Source organism: Sebastes umbrosus, chromosome 23, assembly GCF_015220745.1.
Source record: "Sebastes umbrosus isolate fSebUmb1 chromosome 23, fSebUmb1.pri, whole genome shotgun sequence".
NCBI classification, from domain to species: Eukaryota; Metazoa; Chordata; class Actinopteri; order Perciformes; family Sebastidae; genus Sebastes; species Sebastes umbrosus.
Genome location: NC_051291.1, coordinates 13,727,189 through 13,747,492, shown reverse-complemented (window position 1 = coordinate 13,747,492; position 20,304 = coordinate 13,727,189). Strand labels below are relative to the sequence as shown.

Genomic DNA, 20,304 nt, shown 5'->3' with positions numbered 1-20,304 from the left:
ATTCACTTTTTTAATAGTCCTGTATCTCAGCTGTTACCCTGCACTATATTCACTTTTAACAGTTTTTATTCATCTCCTTGTATTTTTATATCTGGTATTATTTTTAGTACTTTGCACTTCTAACTTTTTTACTGCCTTTTTACTAACATGTTTTGCACTATGGAACTGTGATGCTGGAAACTTGAATTTCCCTCAGGATCAATAAAGTTACTATCTATCTATCTATCTATCTATCTATCTATCTATCTATCTATCTATCTAACTAAACACTGCTTGATATGACTTGGTTCCTTACTTGTTAGGCTCATTTCTGAGTGTAAAAGTCTTGTAATGCTTATATGAACTTCGAAAATACGAGCTTCACCCAAAGGCATCATCCACCACACAAACCTGTCGGACAGAGACCCTGAACGCAACAAGCTGGACTGGACCAAAACGCTCACTGCTGCAGCTGCGTACACTGTGATTTGAAGGGGAATAGCAACAAAACGAGGCTATTTAATCTTCACTACACGGCCTGGTGAGTATGTTCTCAGCTACGAGATAAAAACGTTAGTTTGTCGATGGTAATGTGGTTCAACTTTGTCCTGCGCATCAACGACACAGGTGGAGGGATGTGTGTTTTCTCAGGATGCTCGAGTATCCTGAAAAAAGGGAGGCAAGAAAAGTTTGTCCTAAACCGTAAAAGGACGCATGTTCGCCTGAGCTATGGGCTGTTTGTGACACTGAAGGACATTTGCAGTGGTCAAAGTCCGAAATCTCCGAGGTAGGGTGTATTATTCCTAGAAGAAACCATAGTTTACGCTATCTGACATTGCCAGTGAACGCATCCTGTAGCTATTAAAAAAATTTTTTTTTTTTTTTTTTTCAGTCATACTAATCTGCATGGTTTCTATAAGTTTAAAGGGTTGGTTTACCCCAAAACTAACCTCAAGTAGTCAAATACATCTAGTTCTATTTAGCCATGGAGATGATCAAATCAAATTAAATCAATCAATCAATAAATCAATTATTCCATAAATGAATGTCATGAAATGTAGCAAAATATTTTAAATAAATGTAGCCATCAATGAATTAATTTGACATAAATTGATAAACTTTATGGTAATAGATGTCACTGTTGATTTTCTTTCTTAATGCACGTCATATGAAACTCTATTCACTTCCATTGTGCCTGGGCAGATACAGTTTCTCAACATATTCTGCATGGCTTGGTGCCAGTAGAGAGAGAAAAAAGTTTTCTTTTGTAATTTGAACGAACCAACCCTGAGGCCACTAAGTTGTTTGTGTACCACACTGAAGAATAGACCTGGTTAAGTCATGAGTAATCCAATACTTTCCCTCCCAGACAAATATGACTTACCCTGTTTCAGACTGTTATTGGACTCATGCAGCATGAGTCCAATAACAGTCTGGTGTCTGACTCCCTGGTCAACAAACACAGAACCTGCACCGACCATTTCCTTTGGTGAAGGATACTGTGTGGATCAATTTTATGGGTCTAAGTGCTTCCCACCCCATGGCCTTTTATTTACAGAACTGGAACTGTGCTCAACTCACTTAATGATTCAAAGGTTTATGGACTGTTTGGTCCTATGAATAATTGAAAGGTGTGGTTTGTGGCTATAAAAAGAGGAGATATTGTGAACTTGGATGTTGCATCACTTAATTGGGGCTGCGACTAACAATTATTTCCATTGTAGATTGATTTTAATTGATTATTTTCTCGATTAATGGATTTGTTATTTTGGTATATAAAATGTCAGAAAATGTTGATCAGTGTTTCCAAAAGCCTAAGATGATGTCCTCAACTGTCTTGTTTTGTCCACAACTCAAAGATATTCAGTTTACTGTCATAGAGGAGTAAAGAAACCTCAAAATATTCACATTTAAGATGCTCGAATCAGAGAAATTTTTTTCTTAAAGGTCCCATATTGTGCTCATTTTGAGGATCATACTTGTATTTTGTGTTTCTACTAGAACATGTTTACATGCTGTAATGTTCAAAAAACAACTTTATTTTCCTCATACTGTCTGCTTGAATATACCTGTATTTACCCTCCGTCTGAAATGCTCCGTTTTAGTGCATTTCAACGGAATTGCAACAGAATTGCGTTGCTTGGCAACAGTTTGGGTCCATGTTTACTTCCTGTTAGTTGATGTCATTCACATACATTGCAACCAGGAATAAACTGGGACACATTTAGAATGTTTATGTTTAAAACCGTGTAATGGTCTAAATATTGTATATTTGTGACATCACAAATGGACAGAAATCCTAACGGCTTGTTTCAAACGCACAATTTCTGAATACGGGCTGTGTGTATTTCTCTGTATATTGAGCGCTTTAATACTTTCACAGTATTTATATACAACTTAAACCTGCTTTATAATATAAAAGACATGAAAATCTTACTCTTTTCAATATGGGACCTTTAAAATATTACTCAAACCGATTAATTGATTATCAAAATAGTTAATCGATTAATCGTTGCAGCTCTACACTTAACAACTAGTAAGATGTACCCAAATGGAGACCTTGATAGTAAGTTTCAAATAGAAAATAGTCAAAATTTCTGTCATTACATTTTCACAGTTAAAATGTAGTGACAGAAATGTGACTTTAGCTTGTTAGTATGATTCAAGTTTTTTCAGTCGCACTCAAATATCCTTTGAGATTTGTTACTTGATACTACTGTGTGATCAGCTGGGAGTTATGCGCACAAATGTGACAACAGCATGAGTCATTTTATTTTGTCGCGTATTTGACTTGGTAAAGAATGCAAACTGTGAATGCTGAGAGGGGGGGGGCTCGATGTTGCTGCTGAGATGTTGCTTTTGCTGTGACAAGTTTGTTAGGGCAGCTGTATCCCTTTGGCAAGCAAAATCCCTCTGATTACTCTCACTTGCTGTGGCACACATTTTATGCTGTCAAATGACAATAAGCTGAGTATTGACATGAGTACGTTTTAATTTGGACCGCTGCAGTTACCTGTCAGTGTCAGTATATGTGTGTGTTGCTGTGTTATGCTTTTATTCCATTTCAATTTCCTTTTTCCTCAGTTAATGACTAAGGCATTTTAGGTAGCAAAACTTGAGTATTATCAGAAGGAAAGAAATTCAGTTATATTCTGACTTTGCATTCGGGGTTATATGGGGAATATAAACATCTTTAAACGTCTTTAGAATACTTTGTAACCAGCCAATGCATCAAGTGTGTATTGTTTTATTCTGCTAGTGCCTTGGTTTTGGGATTAATTGAGCTCAGTCAGGAAAGTGTGAGGCTCATCATTCAACTACAGCGTTGCAGTATCAAACTCTATTAATCTGATGATTCTTTACGGTGCTTTTGCTGAGCAGTATGTTCAAGTTTTGTTATTGTGAAAACTATTTCAAGCATGAATCCCAAACTTTTTGCCGTAAAATGTGGTATTTCCCATTATTCTTTTCTTGCATTGAGAATTTTTTTTTTTATTTCAGGATTGAACTGGAGGAAGGAAGATGTCGGCGGTTTATAAAGATGACCAGGAGGACTGGCTGACGGTGTGTCTCAAGTACCTGCTCTTTCTCTTCAACTTTCTCTTCTGGGTAAGTAAGAGCTGTAAATGTAGTTGTCTTTTTAAGCAACCTACACTCACAAAAACCACATAAGGAAAAACTGTTATGATGGTTACACTTTGTCACATATTCACTTGTGTTTAATCGCAATGCGGTGCTCAAACAGCATTAAATAAGCTTTGAATTCAACCTCTTTCAGCAGCCAATGCATCGCAATAACATTGACCTGTCTCACAGTGACCGTAAATATCAATAAGTTATATTTTTTGAATGGAGACAAGTACAGTTATTAGAGCTAAATCTCACTAGAGATGTTTTGGTGAAAGAGAAATCATAATTTTGCTTCAATGTTCCTTTTTAAAACTGCAGACATTAGAGGGAAGGAGCCATGTAGAAACAGGGAGAGGATTAAGGAGAGTTGTGAGTCTGGAAAGGCTGAGCGATGGACTTGGCCCAAAGTGAGTCATAGATTATTTAGGGCTAGTCAGTGTACGGCGGGGAGCAGTGTGTCAGACCCGCTCTCTGGCACCACACTTTATGATACTGCAATTCATTGCTAAAAGTGTATGCGCCTACTGCTACTATGCAGAGTGTCTGGGGTTACTTTGAAACATACTCAAAGTCTGAGGCAAAGAGAATAGTAGATAGAGAGACAGATCTGTGTGTAGGAGAGGTTAAAGAGAAAAGAGGGATCAACCTTTACCATCAGACTTGGGTTAAAGCTCTATCACCACCTTCAAATTCATCCCTTGAGGAAACACATTCTCCTCTTTGGGCCACAGGCTCTACTCCATATTTTCCTCACATCATTTATTTTTTTTGCACCATTATATCATGCACCATTCTTGGGGGCAGTATGTCGTTTATCAGGACATTGCTGTTCGTAAATAAATAAATAAATAAATCAAATCTATCCACTTTGATATGGTCGTAGCGGATTAGATTTATGCATGCCTACTAAATAGGATTTTAAGGGATTTGTATTCAATAAGTGGTTTTGATACTGGATTCGGATTTGATAAAATGCTATGGCTTCGTATGCCTAGCCCAAGCCATGGCGGTTTTGAGTATTTCGTTTTTCTTTTTAAAGGGGACCTATTACGCTTTTGTGCTTTTTCCCTTTCCTTTAGTGTGTTATATAGTTTTTTCTGCATGTAAAAGGTCTGCAAAGTTACGAAGCCCAAAGTCTGAACTGCCTGAAACGTGTCGCCTTTTCTTTCGTGACGTGGTGATGTCACTAAGTCACACACAATCGGCTAGTTTAATAAAGAAAAATAAGAAAATAAAAGCTAGAAAAATAGAGCGTTTTTTGAACATTAAAGCATGTAAACATGTTCTAGTAGAAACCCAAAATTAGTATGCACCTGAAAATAAGCATAATCGGTGCCCCGGTTTAAAACATTTTAAAGATATGGGAATTTCTTATAATTCAATGGAACTTGCATATCTTACTTGTTAAAAAATACAATAAAAGTCCTCCTAAATGTGCTGTAGTTTGGGAGGAGTCATCTCCCTCAGACCCCTGTTTATCCAAGTGGTCCTCCTTGGCTGGGCATGTGTTGTCGTGAGTTTGTGGAATCTTGCTTTTAACGGAAATGGAATGGGAGGATGAAGGGGAGCGCCTCTCTGAGGCATTTCCTCTCCGTCCGCCTTTGAAACTGATGAGAGGAACAGATCGCGGACGCCACCCTGGGTCTGTTATCCAGGACTGTCTATTTATAAGGAAGTAGTCATTATGCCCCGACTTGACCTTTGAAGTCCCACGGCTCCTATGATTGTTATTCTTTATGCCTTTGTGCTTTCTCTTTCTATTTCTTCTCTTTTCTCTCTTTTGTCTCCTTTCACTCACCCGCTGTCCTCTCATGTTGTTGCATGTTGTGACTCATCTAATGGCATTGAACTCGCTTCCTATTTGTCACTTCCTGTCCTGCAAAGCGCTATACTTGTTTGTCTATTATTTGTCTTTCTTAATGGTTGAATTGAAATGTTTCCACAATATTTTCTTTCTCTTTTCAAGTCATCATATCTTTTCTTTCTCCATTTTATGACTCATAACTTTCCTTCTCTGAAAGCTTTTGCTACACCCATTTCAGTTATATAGTATCTCTTTCTTTATCTTTATATTCTAATATGGTTTTCACCCCCACCACCTCTCTCCCTCTCTCCCTTCTCTTCCAGGTGGGTGGAGCAGCTGTTTTGGGGGTAGGAGTCTGGACGCTGGTGGAGAAGAGTGACTACTTGAGTCTGCTGGCCTCCAGCACTTTTGCTGTCTCAGCATATATCCTCATCCTGGCCGGAGGCCTGGTGGTGGTTACGGGCTTCTTGGGCTGTTGCGCTGTCATCCGGGAGCAGAAAAGCTGTCTGTCCACGGTGAGACAAGGGACCCATGGAGGGGGTTTTAGGGTGTAAAGGTGTGGGGTAGATGGTATATAATATGTATGTGATGATGGAATGTGAATTTTGACAGATTCACAATAGTGTCTTCAAATCTTCACATTTTTTTCATGCCTTTACAAAAATATTACATTTTGTTTGCACACGTTTTTTACTATTTAAGATGTGTCTTTACAAATATAAAAAGAGGGTTGTGATCTCTGAGAAGGTAAGAGTTGCTTCTATAATACCCTTGAGTAAGTAGCTGCACTGTAACTGAACAGTGGCCAGCAATAGAAGCCTGCAGTTTTTACTGGGAAGCTATTAAATGTGTGTGATTGAGTGAAACTAAATCAACTCAACTGTGCCTTTGTCCAAAGCCATCTAGGCTGGAGACGGAATTATCATATCGCCCTGTCTTTTGGCAGATATGACTTGAAATTAATATCAGAACATTATCACATTTACCTCCTAAAGATGAATGAAACAGCATCATCATCAGACTTTTATGCTCACACTGTGCGGAGCAGTTGAATGTCCACGACGTGGGTGCTCACACTGAACGTAAGCGTGGAACCTCTGGTCCGTGTTGTCTATTGACAATGTCAATTAAAGGTCCCATATTATGCTCATTTTCAGGTTCATAATTGTATTTTGTGTTTCTACTAGAACATGTTTACATGCTGTAATGTTAAAAAAAAACTTTATTTTCCTCGTACTGTCAGCCTGAATATGCCTGTATTCACCCTCTGTCTGAAACGCTCCGTTTTAGTGCATTTTGACGGAATTGCAACAGAATTGCGTTGCTAGGCAACAGCTTGGGTCCATGTGTACTTTCTGTCAGCTGATGACATTCACCTACACTGCAACCAGGAAATAAACTGGGACACATTTAGAATATTTACGTTTAAAATTGCGTAAAGGGTCTAAATATTGTATATTCGTGACATCACAAATGGGCAGAAATCCTGACAGCTTGTTTCAAACGCAGATCTTCTGAATACGAGCTGTGTGTATTTCCCTGTGGATTGAGCGTTTCGATACGTTCACAGTATTTATATAGGACTTAAGCCTGCATTATAATAAAAAAAACATGAAAATCTCACTTTTTTATAATATGGGATCTTTAAGTTCAGGGCTCCAGAGTGTTAACGTTTTGATTGCATGCTGTATGCGCCCTGAAGATTATTCAAACAAGTTGGCTGCATCTTCAATGTTGACAAAAAGAGACAATTCATACTTCGTATGTCCGTCCCATTCTCATGAACGCCATACCTCAGGACCGCTGTGAAGGAATTTCTTCAACTTTGGCACAAATGTCCGTTTGGACTCGAGGATGAACTGATTAGAATTTGGTGGTCAAAGGTCACTATGACCTCACACAACATGTTTTTGGCCGTAACTCAAGAATTCATATACTAATCATGACAAATTTCACACAAAACATTGATCAAACATTCGGATACAGAAAGGTTGGCTCATGTTTGAAATACTGTGCAGCCGTACTGTCTCATAAGTTACATAATTTGAAGGATCATGTGGGCAACAATGCCGATGCTGGTACGTCTACATTGAGAAGCTAGAAGCTCGCCCACATGTACGCGAAGATTTGCTTTCTCTGTGCAACTACATAACATGGAACTCATCCATTCTCTATCTGGACTAAGGTCTTATCACTGGATGCTGACAAATGGCTCTGACAGGGACCTTACTGTCCTCATTATTTTTTACAGAGACAGGGCCCAGCGGGAGGGAAGCAGGCGGGAGAGGTTAACGTTCACTGCCGCAGGACTATTTATAGGTCCATCTATCTGCCGTTGATGGATGGAGCAATAGGCGAGACAAAGGGGGCTCGCAGGAGTGAAGAGGTTGATGTATAGAGGATTTGGAGTCTGTGGTTTCATTTTTAGTGAATACCAACTGTATTGATGTGCTATTTATAGATCCGTTTTGGGAGATTAATGAGCGATGCCAGCATGTATGTGTAAAGAAGGGGTGAAGTTTTTGTGTGGGCAGCAGGCGCACAGAGACTGAAGTGTTATTTTGAAATCTTGTAACCAAGAGATACCGAGCTGGCTGCGTTTTCGGCATTTACTGCAAAAAACAGAAGAGAACATTTTGCTAAAGTGTCTTAGATATTAATTCAGTGAGATGATTGTGGTTGTTTGACCAGTAGTTTGCCATCATTTTGTTTCCAGAGTCACGCAGGCTGGGTAGCAGCATCTGTCTCTCTATCTCTAACGGCCTTTGTGAGTGAAGCAGCGCCGTCGCATGCTGTCAAAATGTTGTCCCGCTCTGCGACTTGCGACAGGTGGGCCTAATTAGTTGTGTGCGTGTTTTGCATTACATGGCATGGCCCACGTTCGTGTGGGGGCTATGTGAACCACTTTATGAAAAGTTGTGTTATTTTAGCCTGAGAAAAGCTGTAGTTGTGATCTCGCTCATTATGCAGCCGTCTTGTCTGAGCACCCTAAATGAGTGGGCGATCTGTTCGCTACACAGTTTACATAACTCTGCGTTACAGTACATAATATCATAAAGGATAAAGCTCACCGGTGTTTATTTTTTAATTGACATTTTAGTTTTTAAGCTGCCGAGGTATTGATCTTTACTTTTAGTTACACTGATCTGATGTCCGATCCAATATATTCCTTTGTTTTCCTGAAGAATACAAATGAATGTTTATTGTTGTTCTTAAGTTAGTTTTTTGCTGAGAAGTTAATTATGATACATAATGGTAACTGGTTTCAAGCAGCGCGGAGAGAAATTTGATTCGACTGCCTGTCAAATTGATTTCTGGTTTGTCTCTTTTTTTTTGGGCAGCCTCTCCATCTGTGTTAGAAGTGACAGATGTAGCGCAGTGACAGTTGATGGAAGTTTGTTGTTGAGCCGTCACAAGCGTGAGCAACTTTCTCAAACAAGTTAGGCCAGAAGAGAACTGATCTGATGAGTATGAAGCTGAAATGTCTGGATGAAGGGGAAGTTTCGTCTAATTTATTGAATTGATTCCTCCTGTTCTCTCTCTCTCTCTCTCTCTCTGTGCCCCATTTCTCATTCACAGTATTTCTTCTGCCTGCTGCTGATCTTCTTGATTGAACTGGTAGCTGGAGTACTGGCTTATGTCTACTACCAGAGGGTAAGTGAAACTATTCTTATATTTTTGGTAGTGGATAGTAGGGGTGGGGGAAAACTATTTATTCACCTACTTATTTTTTTTACACTTTTGAAATAAATGTTTTAATGCCAGAATCAATATATTTGCTTCATTTGAGTCTATGTAGAGGCAGAAGGAAGTTACCGCTTTTATTGTTGTAGTCTGAGTAACGTGACATCATATCCGTTCTGTATCCGTCACTCAAAATAAACAGTAGCCAGCCGACCATAGCAAGCAGAAACTGGCAGAACCTGCAGATACGACCTGCACCCTCACATTTTAAATCCAAAGTTGTAAACACTACACATACAGTAAAGTATGGAAACACTTTGGGTTTCACACATTGTCAGGAAAAGCAGAGCTAGACGTCACGGCCAAAGCTGCATGATAACTCTGTCATGGACAGGAAACGTTATCGTATAGCGGTAACGTGCGGTCGAGCCAGCCGTCGCTCTCATCTCTGTGGTCAAATCAGCCGACTCTACAACTGTAGAGCACCCATACACTGACGTTTATGTTGAATGCATTCAAACGGCCCCGATGGAGCTGAACATGGATGTATAAAGAGAAGGGAGCTGACGGGGAGAGCTAGAGACGGATTTGGCGAAGTTAGCGGAAGTATACACACGTGACTATGTCCGGTTTTCAAAATAGGGTGTTAGCAAAGGGAACTATAAACAAAATATGTTTATGGAAATAAGATTGATTGGATTGTAATCACCAGAAGTATAAAACATTACATGTTCCTTATAAATTAAATATATAACACCACTAATTTGTGAGGGAAGTGTCTTTATTCTTTGGTTTTTGGGTATAGCTGGAAAAAATTTAATAAATAATGCCTGACAATGAGTGATATATTTGACTTCAGGACATCTCTGACTACATACTTGCTGAAAATCAAACATTTTTACCGTATCAATTTAGACAATTTCCAAATTAAAAGTCCCTAGAAGTGTATGTGTGATGGAATAATTGATACACAAGTTATCTTTGGAAGGAAGAGGTCCGGAGCTGATGATGTCTTACAAAAGAAGGTTTATTGAAGCTTGATCAAGGAGAATTGTCAGGTCTCCACAATAGATGCTCTCTGCGTGAAGGCCTCACAACTCTGTCCTTCCTCCCCGGTGCTCAGTGTCTTACCCTTATCATGTTATGACTTACTTCGTTCCTCTGGCATCTCTGACCCTGGTTGCCCTAGCGACTGGCTCTACGGTCTCCACTACAGACCCAGCTGTACAGATAACGGTGGCTCCTCTAGACAGGACTCCAACCCAATAATGTCTACAGAGGGACACTCTGACAAACACTCTGACCTTTCTACCAATAAGAGAGGAATTGATGGAAAATTCCATCACAGTATGATTCAACTTTTCCCCATGGTCTAGTATTTAAAAAAAAAAGCAATAAATCGTAATATCGAATCGCAATACTTTGTAGAATTGCAATACTTAAAAATCGCAATACATATTGAATCGGCACCCAAGTATTGTGATAGTATCGAATCGGAAGATAGGTGTATCGTCCCAGCCCTTGTGGATAGAATATCGGATGTAGGCAGTGAGGGTGTTTTTTTGCTGAGCGAATGTTTGAATTGCTTTTGTTCGAGTGTTACAGATTGTGTCGGCCCTCTGGGTGTTTGTTGAAGGGGCAGCACTTTCTGCAGAATAGTTAAAGCTCTGTAATGAAACCCCTTAAACAGTGTTGTAAAAGAGAGACTAAAAAGAGTTTTTTCTTCTTCGGGGAGGTGTTAACTAACCTCTAGATTAGTCTATCTGTGAACAGTTGCTCTGCAGGGACTCCAGGGCATCATTATACTTTTGAGGATGTTAACAATGCCATGTGTCTAGCAATGAATCTTCATGGATACCCTCATTTGTTTGTATTTTGGCTCATGTAATCCTCTGTTTTTAGTGCAATCAACTGACTTTATTTCTCGTCATTTCCCCCCCCCCCTGTGTGAAAAAGTTTCCCAGTGGTCTTTGTTCTGTCTCAAAGGGCATAGATGATGATGAGTCACTGGGGGAATCTACAGTAGATCTTTTTGCTTTGCTTTTTTTGCTGCTCTTCCTTTTGTGGGTTTTGCCACCTGCACTGCGCGTTATGTTCAGTGTCTGGAGTTTATCTAACACACCGTTCTGAGGATCCTGTTATCTCACAAACATCGGCCTGTCAGTCAGCCAGGACTGCAAAGAGCACCGTGCTATCTGCAAGCTCAGAGATTTATTATAATGGAAAAGGGTTCAGCACAGGATAGAATCACTTTAAAGATAAAGGCTCTCATCCTCCCTCTCTGTTTCACGTTGTATCTCCTGTGTGTGTGTGTGTGTGTGCGTGGATGCACACGTACACACATCAAAGGCTATATTTAAAGTCTATTTTTTGCAAGGTATTTTTCATCTGAAATCGCAGCTCTCACAGATGCGTGGGAGTTGCTACCCGTCTATCTTGTCCTAATCCACCCACTCTTTCACTTTTGTCAAGCTTATCACTTCAACACTCTTTCACCTTTTAGTCTTTGCTCCTGCACATCTTTATGCCTCCGCTGCTGGCGACAGCATTATGTTTTCGGGGCTGCGCGCCGAATAAGACATTTTTTAAACAACCGAAAATGCTACAATTAACTTTCATGAACTGAAAACGCACTGTGAAAGAGTTAAAGTTGTAAGACGAAAACATGGACAACTCCCAGACCGGACAACGCTGTGGTGGCGACCCATCAATCACAAGATAGCCACACCCTAAAGCATACCCTGCTTTATGGTCTATTTGACTCTAAATGGGACCATAATTTACTAAATGAACATCATGAAGAAGACTTGAGACTAGCGATTGAGACCATGAACTCATGTTTACAATGTTTACTGAGGTAATAAATCAAGTGAGAAGTAGGCTCATTTTCTCATAGACTTCTATACAATCAGACTTCTTTTTGCAACCAGAGGAGTCGCCCCCTGCTGGCTATTAGAAAGAATGCAAGTTTAAGGCACTTCAGTATTGGCTTCACTTTTCAGACCCCGGAGGTTGCCCACTGGTCCTTCCCCTTCTCATGAATGCGATATCTCAAGGTCGAATTTAATTACATCTGGCACAAACATCCACTTGGATTCAAGGATGGACTGATTAGATTTTGGTGGTCAAAGATCACCGTGACCTCACAAAACACGTTTTTTGGCCATAACTCAAGAATTCATATGCTGATTATGACAATTTCACACAAATGTCTAACAGGATAAAACAAAGTGATGACATTTTGGACAGATACGGATGTAAAAGTGCAACTTAACTCGGAGGCATACGACCGCAAGGCGCTAATTCTAGTTGCATTTAATGTGTTTCCATGTGTAATAAAAGAAGCAGAGCTCCTGGTTACAAAAACAAAATTTGTTCTTTTCCATAAATACCTCCCCCACCTTCTCTGGCTCATGCACACTGTTTTCTCACTGTGTGCGTCTGCTGTCTCTCTCTGTGTTCCTCATTTCCAGCTGAGTGAGGAGCTGAAGCAGCATCTCAACCAGACTATGACAGATAACTACGCCCAGCCAGGGAGGGAGGCCATCACATTAGCCGTGGACAGACTGCAACAGGACGTATGGACTATATTTTTACAAAAGCCTCTAAGGCTTTGTTTGGTTTATGTAACATTATATGCTGCACTTTTTCTTTAACTAGCATGGTCAATCACTTTTGTTATATGTTTGTTTTCCATGACTCAGTCTGCAGCTACCATATATGAAGTAGTTTTGAATTACGCTGAGATTCAGTAGAAGAAATTGCTTATAGCTTCTGTGTTATTGGGGTTTGCTCAAAGTATTGTTCCCAAAATGACAAGTGAAATAACCAGAGTCCCTGAGAAGAAGGAGAACCAGTAACCAGTAGAGTTAAACCTTAAAAAATAAGAGTAATTTGTGACATCATGAAACCAAAACCTTTCCTTTCTGTCCCTCCAGTTCAAGTGCTGTGGCAGCAACAACTCCCGTGATTGGATGGTGAGTGTGTACATTTCGTCAAAGCAGGCAGAAGACAGGGTGGTGCCTGACAGCTGCTGTAAGACCATCACCCCTCACTGCGGCAAGAGAGACCACCCCTCCAACATCTACAAGGTGGAGGTCAGTGGACCACACACTTCTCGGGGACAAGAAAAGCTAAATTGCAAGCACCATATTCAGTCTAACACTTAAGGAAATATGCTGACATAAGACAATATCACGAGAGTACTTTTCAGATTTTCCCATGTCCTGATATTTCCGTTGTGAACTAAAGTAGTGACAGAAACAGAGAAAACACTGTAGTTTGAAGCTTTTCTCTTGATAAAATGAGCTCTCTGGAAATGAATAAAATATAAGGTTTTAAGTTTTTCCACCGTCTCGTGTCAAACCCTACAGTACAGTTCCCGCTCTTGTTGATGTGCAAAGGTGTAAAAACGTGAAGATGTACCTTCAGAATTCAACAAAACACGTCCACATGATATTACACACTATATTTCTATACTGTTCGGGGGGGGGGAAATAGGTAAAAGTGGTCTGAAAATGTACTCAGGATAAATGGGCTTGAGTATACATTAATAAATGTTCCATGCAGGATGTTGTCTTCTTCTTCGCTGCAACAATTTGGCAGTTAGCCATGAAAAAAAATGCAGGCAAAGCAAGCTTTTAAGGGTGTGGAAGCGTAATGGCTATCTGTACAACGGTATGCATTATCTATTATATGATTTTTAACTTTCAGCCTTTTGACTCCGCAGGGCGGTTGCATCACTAAGCTGGAGCAGTTTCTGGCCGACCACCTGTTGGTCATTGGTGCTGTGGGAATAGGAGTGGCTTGTCTGCAGGTAAGGAAAATATGAGTTCAGATAGCTGTTGGGAGAAGCAGAATACTATTCTGCAGTAAAAAGGTGCTTTATATAAGCCCAGAAAATAGATACTGTCTTACCTTACCTTTGTGTACAAATGCCCTTCGTTGAATAAACCCAGACAGATGGGTTTTAATATTTCCATTACTGGAAATGTACCATTGCAGGTCAACGACCTCTAAATGGACATTTCTTTTCATCTCCCTCTAGTCTCTCAGTCATCATTATCTGATTCCTGTTATTTGATTTGTGCCAGCCAAAGATGGACTCGAGCTTTTAAGCCTTACAGAGGCCAAGGAGGCATACATATAGGGGGGTGCTTTTTGATAATTCTCTGCTGTAGCTCTGCACCATCTCTTTGTAAATTAACTTGAGGGAAACTTGAGACCAAACAAACCTGCATTGATTCCTTCAAGTGCTATTTGTATGACTGATATGATTTTACATGCTGTTTCGGCTGAACGGTTTTAATCAGGAACATGGGAAACTAAGAATGAGGCCAGACGTCTTGCTGACTTAAGACCTCTACTGTGCCTGTGTAGTGTGATCTAACACGTTTCAATCCAAGCACGTTTGCTTTCCTTTTGTACTGTAAGGCTTTTACTGTACGTCTTGTCTTTGTCAACTGTTCAGTCTATCTTAATGTTGGTACACCTTCCTGTCTCTAGTAAACTGACAAACTGACTGAAATCATGTAGATGTGTTGAAATCCTACACGTGTGTCTCTCGTGTTACCACACTAACCTATTCACTATGGTGAATTGTACTGTGCGTCTTTGTTTGTCTTTGTGTGTGTGGTGTTACTGTAGCTGGTCGGGGCAGTGTTGACAGCCGGCTTTATTTATCTGCTCTATAAAGAAGAGGAAGAGGACTTCGGCACGTTGTGATTTAGCTCTAGAGCAACTTTGTGGTTTAATCAACCCGGAGAGACGGCAAGGTTGGAAGGCATTGTGGAAATCTGGTATCTGACTGCATGCTTGTCCTTGTGCGATGGTCCGCTCTGTGTTAAATGTGAAATCTGTGGGCTACTAAATGAACATATTTATGTTCTTAAATGGTCTTCGGCTGAGTGTGAAGCATGCAGTTGCCTGGCTTTGGCTGTGTATTGCAGATAGTCGCTCTGTATGTTGTGATAATTGTGGCTGATAAAAGTCAAACACACTCATGAGAATGGCTTGATTAATCAAAACTTGCTTTTGCACAATGATGTTGAGGTAATGCACCGTATACTTATGCTGCTTCTTTATTTTTTATTCCGACACTGTTTACCTGTGTTGTTTCGTTGTATCAATACTCCCTGTCTTCTGAAATCAGGCTTCAAGAAAACGAAAAAAAAAAAAGCAGAGAGGCTGTTTTTCTCACTCTCCCTCTCATGTCATGCTTCTCCGAGCCAAAATATCGCGTTTCTACATATCCGTCACTGGTGGTGGCGGAGAAGTGAAAACAAAAAAAAAACTAGCCTGAAGAGTGATTGTGATGAGTCAATACACAATGCAGAGCCGACTCGCTCGATAAAGCTTTCTCAGAGGGCTTTCAGAGACTCAAAAGATTGAATCTGGGCACTTGTGTGTTTATCCATCAAGCCTGGCAGGCCCAGTAGCGCAGGTCAATATCTGTTCCTGCTGTTCTTACTTTACTTTTGGACCTTTTCTATAGTAGTTTAGTATAGTATAGTGCTTCTGTAAATCTGGATTCTTTAAAGTGATGCATATACTACCCTAATCTGTTTTACAGATTACAGCATCAGATCACATGTCTGTAGAAATGTAGAAACCTCCAGATGAATTTGAAACAGCAGGATTTGTACACAACACCGTTTTGTTTAATAGAACCTGACTATTGGAATATAGTGTTAAAATCCTGACCCCTTTCTTCTTAAATTTATTTTCTAATTTCTAGGACTGTCAATCAATTAAAATATTTAGTAATTGTCCATAGTTAATCAATGCAAATTAATTATACTTTTTTTATCCATTCAAATTGTACCTTTTTAAAGGGAGATTTGTCAAGTATTTAATATTATTATCAACATGGGAGTGGGCAAATATGCTTGCTATATGCAAATGTATGTATTTCTTAATTATTGGAAATCAATTAACGACAGAAAACAATGACAAATATTGTCCAGAAACCCTCACAGGTATTGCATTTAGCATAAAAATATGCTCAAATCATAACATGGCAAACTCAAGCCCAACAGGCAACAACAGCTGTCAGTGTGCTGACTTGACTATGACTTGCCCCAGACTGCATGTGATTATCATAAAGTGGGCATGTCTGTAAAGGGGAGACTCGTGGGTACCCATAGAACCCATTTTCATTCACATATCTTGAGGTCAGAGGTCAAGGGGACCCCTTTGAAAATGGCCATGCCAGTTTTTCCTCCCCAAAAGCCTCCTTGACGACAAGCTAGTATGACAGTCGGTACCAATGGATTCTTTAGGTTTTTCTAGTTTCATATGATACCAGTATCTGCACTCTAGCTCTAAAACTGAACCTAAAAATCGCAAGTTGTGTTAATGTGTCAAAGAAATTAGTGGCGTTAAAACCAATTTGCGTTAACGCCTTATTATCACATTAACTTTGACAGCCCTAATTGGAATAAGGTGTTAAAAACCTGACCCCCTCTTATCTTTCAATTATTTCTAATTTCTCTTTATTACATCAACACCAGCTGAAGCATTTAGTTACACAGCTGGAGACTTTTGAACCAACAGTCCAGCCGTTAAGCTTTTTTTTGGACCTTTTTTGTTGTGAAGAAAATGGACCACTAAGATGAATATGTGTGCATGAATCTTCTTTTTCACCCCCCATCCTCAGTGCTTCATTTCATACCTGCTTGAGCAAGCCTGCGCACACACACGTTGCTGCTGCAATACTGGCTGCTTCACTCCTGCACATCCCCATAGTAACCAGCTCCATACTTTTCCAGCGCTCTCTAACCCCCCGTCATCACCTTTAACCTCTCCGTCCCCACGGTCAATAGCATCCGTCTGCAGTCTTCCACGGTGACACGGAGCAGCACTTTTTTGACCCCTAACACTTCCTGTTTTCAGGTCTGTGGGATGGTGTTCACCAGCTGCTTGTACAGAAGGATCAAGATGGAGCCGTACTGAGTACGCCAAGGCTCCCAACACACCGTCTTCAACAGGCAGATGAAACACCTGACCTTCGACCTCTCTGAATCTTGAACTCTTGACCTGGTGATCTAAGCCAAGTGCACACACAGATGCATTCCAGATCACCCACATTGCAGTCGGAAACAAATCGTGCCACTGACCAACCAGGCTAAAAAATGACTTCAATCCAGGCTTCTACATTTCCGATACCTGACTGTGACCTCGGCCTACAACATGTCCTTATGTCGTTGGCGTAGATGCATGCTTTAGTTTGAGCAGGACAAAAGAAAGGGACGTCATAATGCATTCCGCTCTGTTCAACTTATGATCCAAATTATGTTTTCACTGCGCAGAGATTTATATATTACTGTTTTTTTTTCTCCCAGTACTTGAGTAAGCTAAGTATTGGCACAGTTCACACTGGTGTCCCTGCTCACAAAAAAAGGTAATTTCTGGTTGTATATTTTGTAAAACACAAGGTGCCTCTTTCACAATCCTGCTGGTAAATGATTTATGTTCTAATTCTGTGCCTGCAATCTTAAAAAGGGAGATGACAATGCACTGTGATAAAATGGCATCAAATTAAATCTAGTTTACTATCTTTATATTTGTAGTTAATGTCTATATTCCTGAAAAATGGCAGCACTGAATGTTGAACGGCAGTTATTAAAAAAATGAAGTGTATGGCTACAAACGATGAAGAAAAAGTAAAAAATTGTTGCCTGATCCCTGAATGTACAACTCCACCTAGTGGTTGGCACTGGTCATACACTACATGTATGATATTCTAACTATATGCTACACTATACATCAAAATCAGCTGTTTATCTTGAAGAATATATGTGATTTTTAACATTATCAAACATTATTTTCTGTGAATTTAAGACTTGTTTTCATCCTTTCCCAGACACACACACAAACAGGTTTCATTCTCTACAGTGAAGAAGTTGACCTTTGTGACAGCTAGAGGCAAAGACTACGTTGTTGTCACTGCCTAATCTATCACTTGCCCTCCCTTTTCCTGTAGTTATTACCTCTGGAACAATGAGTGGCCTTGTCGCCACCATACTGTAGAGGTGATAAGTCTCGTCTCGGCTGTTGTGGGTTATAAAGTCAGATATATATACTGTCTGGATACAGATGTTTCTGTTCCAAAGATCAAATATCTGTTGCAACAGTAAAACACCATTACCAAGACCACTCAGAACTCTGTAAAGGGACCTCCTCGGATTTGTGTTTGTTTTTTCCCCCACCTGATTGACCTCCATATGAAGGGTGCTAATGTATGTAGGCAGTTGTTGATTGGCATATGCTCCAACTACTGACTATTATGTTATTCAAAATATTGATATGACACACATAAATAAATGTTTAAATATCATTGCATTAAGACATTTGTATTGTGTTACTGAAAGAGAAATATATTTAGGAGTCGTTTTAGACAGAATGATTTCTGTTTGGCGGTGCTCTTGTTGATGAGATTATGATCATGTGGGCATTATGTCAAGTTGAGTTATTTATCTGGGCAAGAATCCCATGTTTGTCCCAGAGGGCTTTACAATTTGTATAGCATATGACACTTCTCCATTGACCCAAAAAATATTTGAGGGCTTTGTCTGTTGCTGGAGGAGTAAACCACTAGAGGGAGACAAAGATTATCCAGTTATTGCAGTGGTACAGGCTTCTAATCCAATTCAGCACGTCAAATAATCCTGCCGTTTTGTTAAAACTGACTCAGCTGAGCCAGTTTTGGTCTCACCCTAATAGCTGAGGATACTCTTACCTGATTGTCTTGTAGAGTCATGTTGGTAAAGATTCAACTTTGACACCTCTGTTCTGTTCAGGGCCTCACAGAGACCTGCCAAATTGGAACAAATGTGTTTGATATAGTCTACATGTGTTTTGATACCTGTGAGGACCAAGTTGATTCATACTAAAACGTTCAATTGTCTATTTTTTCATAGGGATTTTGTAGTTTGGGCTGCATGGTGGTGCAGTGGTTAGCGCTGTCGCCTTGCAACGTAAGGGTCGCAGGTTCAAATCTGGCAGTTTGCATTTTCTCCCTGTTTTCTCTGGGTTTCCACAGTCCACTAAATTGACTCTAAATTGCCCGTAGGTGTGTATTATAGTTGTCTGTCTCTATGTCAGCCCTGTGATAGTCTGGCGACTGAATGAATATTCTAATTACTAGAGGTCAACCGATAGTGGATTTTTAAAGGCCAATATAGTAACGATAGTTTGGAGCAGGAAAAAGACGATTAAGCCGATTAATTGGACGACATCTTCTTCTGCAGCAACCTAGTCGGCTACTTTTGCATACGTCGTTTTTTAATAAATCCATTTTTTTGTCACTACAAAATGTAATAATTCGTAAGAGAAACATCCTGAATTGTGATTTGGTGGATTACATCATTGAACCATTAATGTTTGTGCTTATACCCAGGGTCAGGAGGGTCATCAGAGCCCAGTTCCACCGATAACGATAGTTCGTAAAACGTCCTATCAGCCTAACTATTCTCAGCGTTTTTTGTTTTTTTTACAGCCACAGTTTCGTGTGAATCTTTTTTTAAATCCGTCTCTTTGTATTCCCTCCAGCATACACACAATAAGCAGTGTAAATGTCTTGCGAGATAATGTAAGCTGGAGCCAGATCTCAGGTTGAGATTGGTTACATTATCATGAAGTGTGTGGGCTTCGGTAAGAGAACATTGTGTAAGCACTCGTTTCGTGTGGGGTCTCCCGCAGTTCCACATCGGAAAAAAATCTGTTGGCCTTCTCAGCTCAAACCGCATTTATTCATTACGCAGAGCTAGTGAAGTTCAGTGTGGTTTTTAGGGGTCTTCTTGAGGCAAAGTCTCCATATATTAAACACTACGCCTTGCACATAGATGGTCCGTGCGTTATTGTTTGTGCTATATTGTTGCCATATGACCTATCTATTTGTCATTGAAGTATGACTTTTTCTTTTTCCCTTTTCTCTTCCGTTCCCCCCACAGCTCCAGATTACTTACGAGACACTGTGTCGGTTCGGAGCGATCTATCATTGTCACCCATTTAAGGAGGAAAAAAGGGCACAAAGTTTTTAAAAGAGTTTGGATGTTCTCCAGCAGTTTTGGCTTCAGCGAGCCCATAGAGTCTGTCAGTCCCCTTTTGTCTTCATCAGCTATAGGAGGATGGCTCTCATTTCCTGCAGATGTCACACATACTGCGATGGCACACTGATGCTGACAAGTTAGAAACACACACACACA

The 20,304-nt window shown here is 40.0% G+C and overlaps 1 protein-coding gene across 3 annotated transcripts in view; it reads left to right on the top strand.

The window, feature by feature from the left end:
- tspan11 (tetraspanin 11) overlaps positions 1-18,439 on the top strand; it is a 43,778-nt gene extending 25,339 nt beyond the window's left edge. Inside the window, exons 2-10 of one of the 3 annotated variants that reach the window (XR_005205493.1) lie at positions 316-520; positions 3,481-3,588; positions 5,737-5,928; positions 8,993-9,067; positions 12,571-12,675; positions 13,036-13,194; positions 13,827-13,913; positions 14,744-14,871; positions 16,991-18,439. Coding sequence is in view for 1 of the 3 variants with exons in the window: in XM_037760474.1 (XP_037616402.1) it covers positions 3,502-3,588; positions 5,737-5,928; positions 8,993-9,067; positions 12,571-12,675; positions 13,036-13,194; positions 13,827-13,913; positions 16,991-17,050 (765 nt within the window). In the remaining 2 variants the exon portion in view is untranslated. The remainder of the gene's footprint in view (positions 1-315; positions 521-3,480; positions 3,589-5,736; positions 5,929-8,992; positions 9,068-12,570; positions 12,676-13,035; positions 13,195-13,826; positions 13,914-14,743; positions 14,872-16,990) is intronic. The other 2 variants (XR_005205494.1, XM_037760474.1) reach the window with 2 other exon arrangements.
- Positions 18,440-20,304: the final 1,865 nt, after the last annotated feature.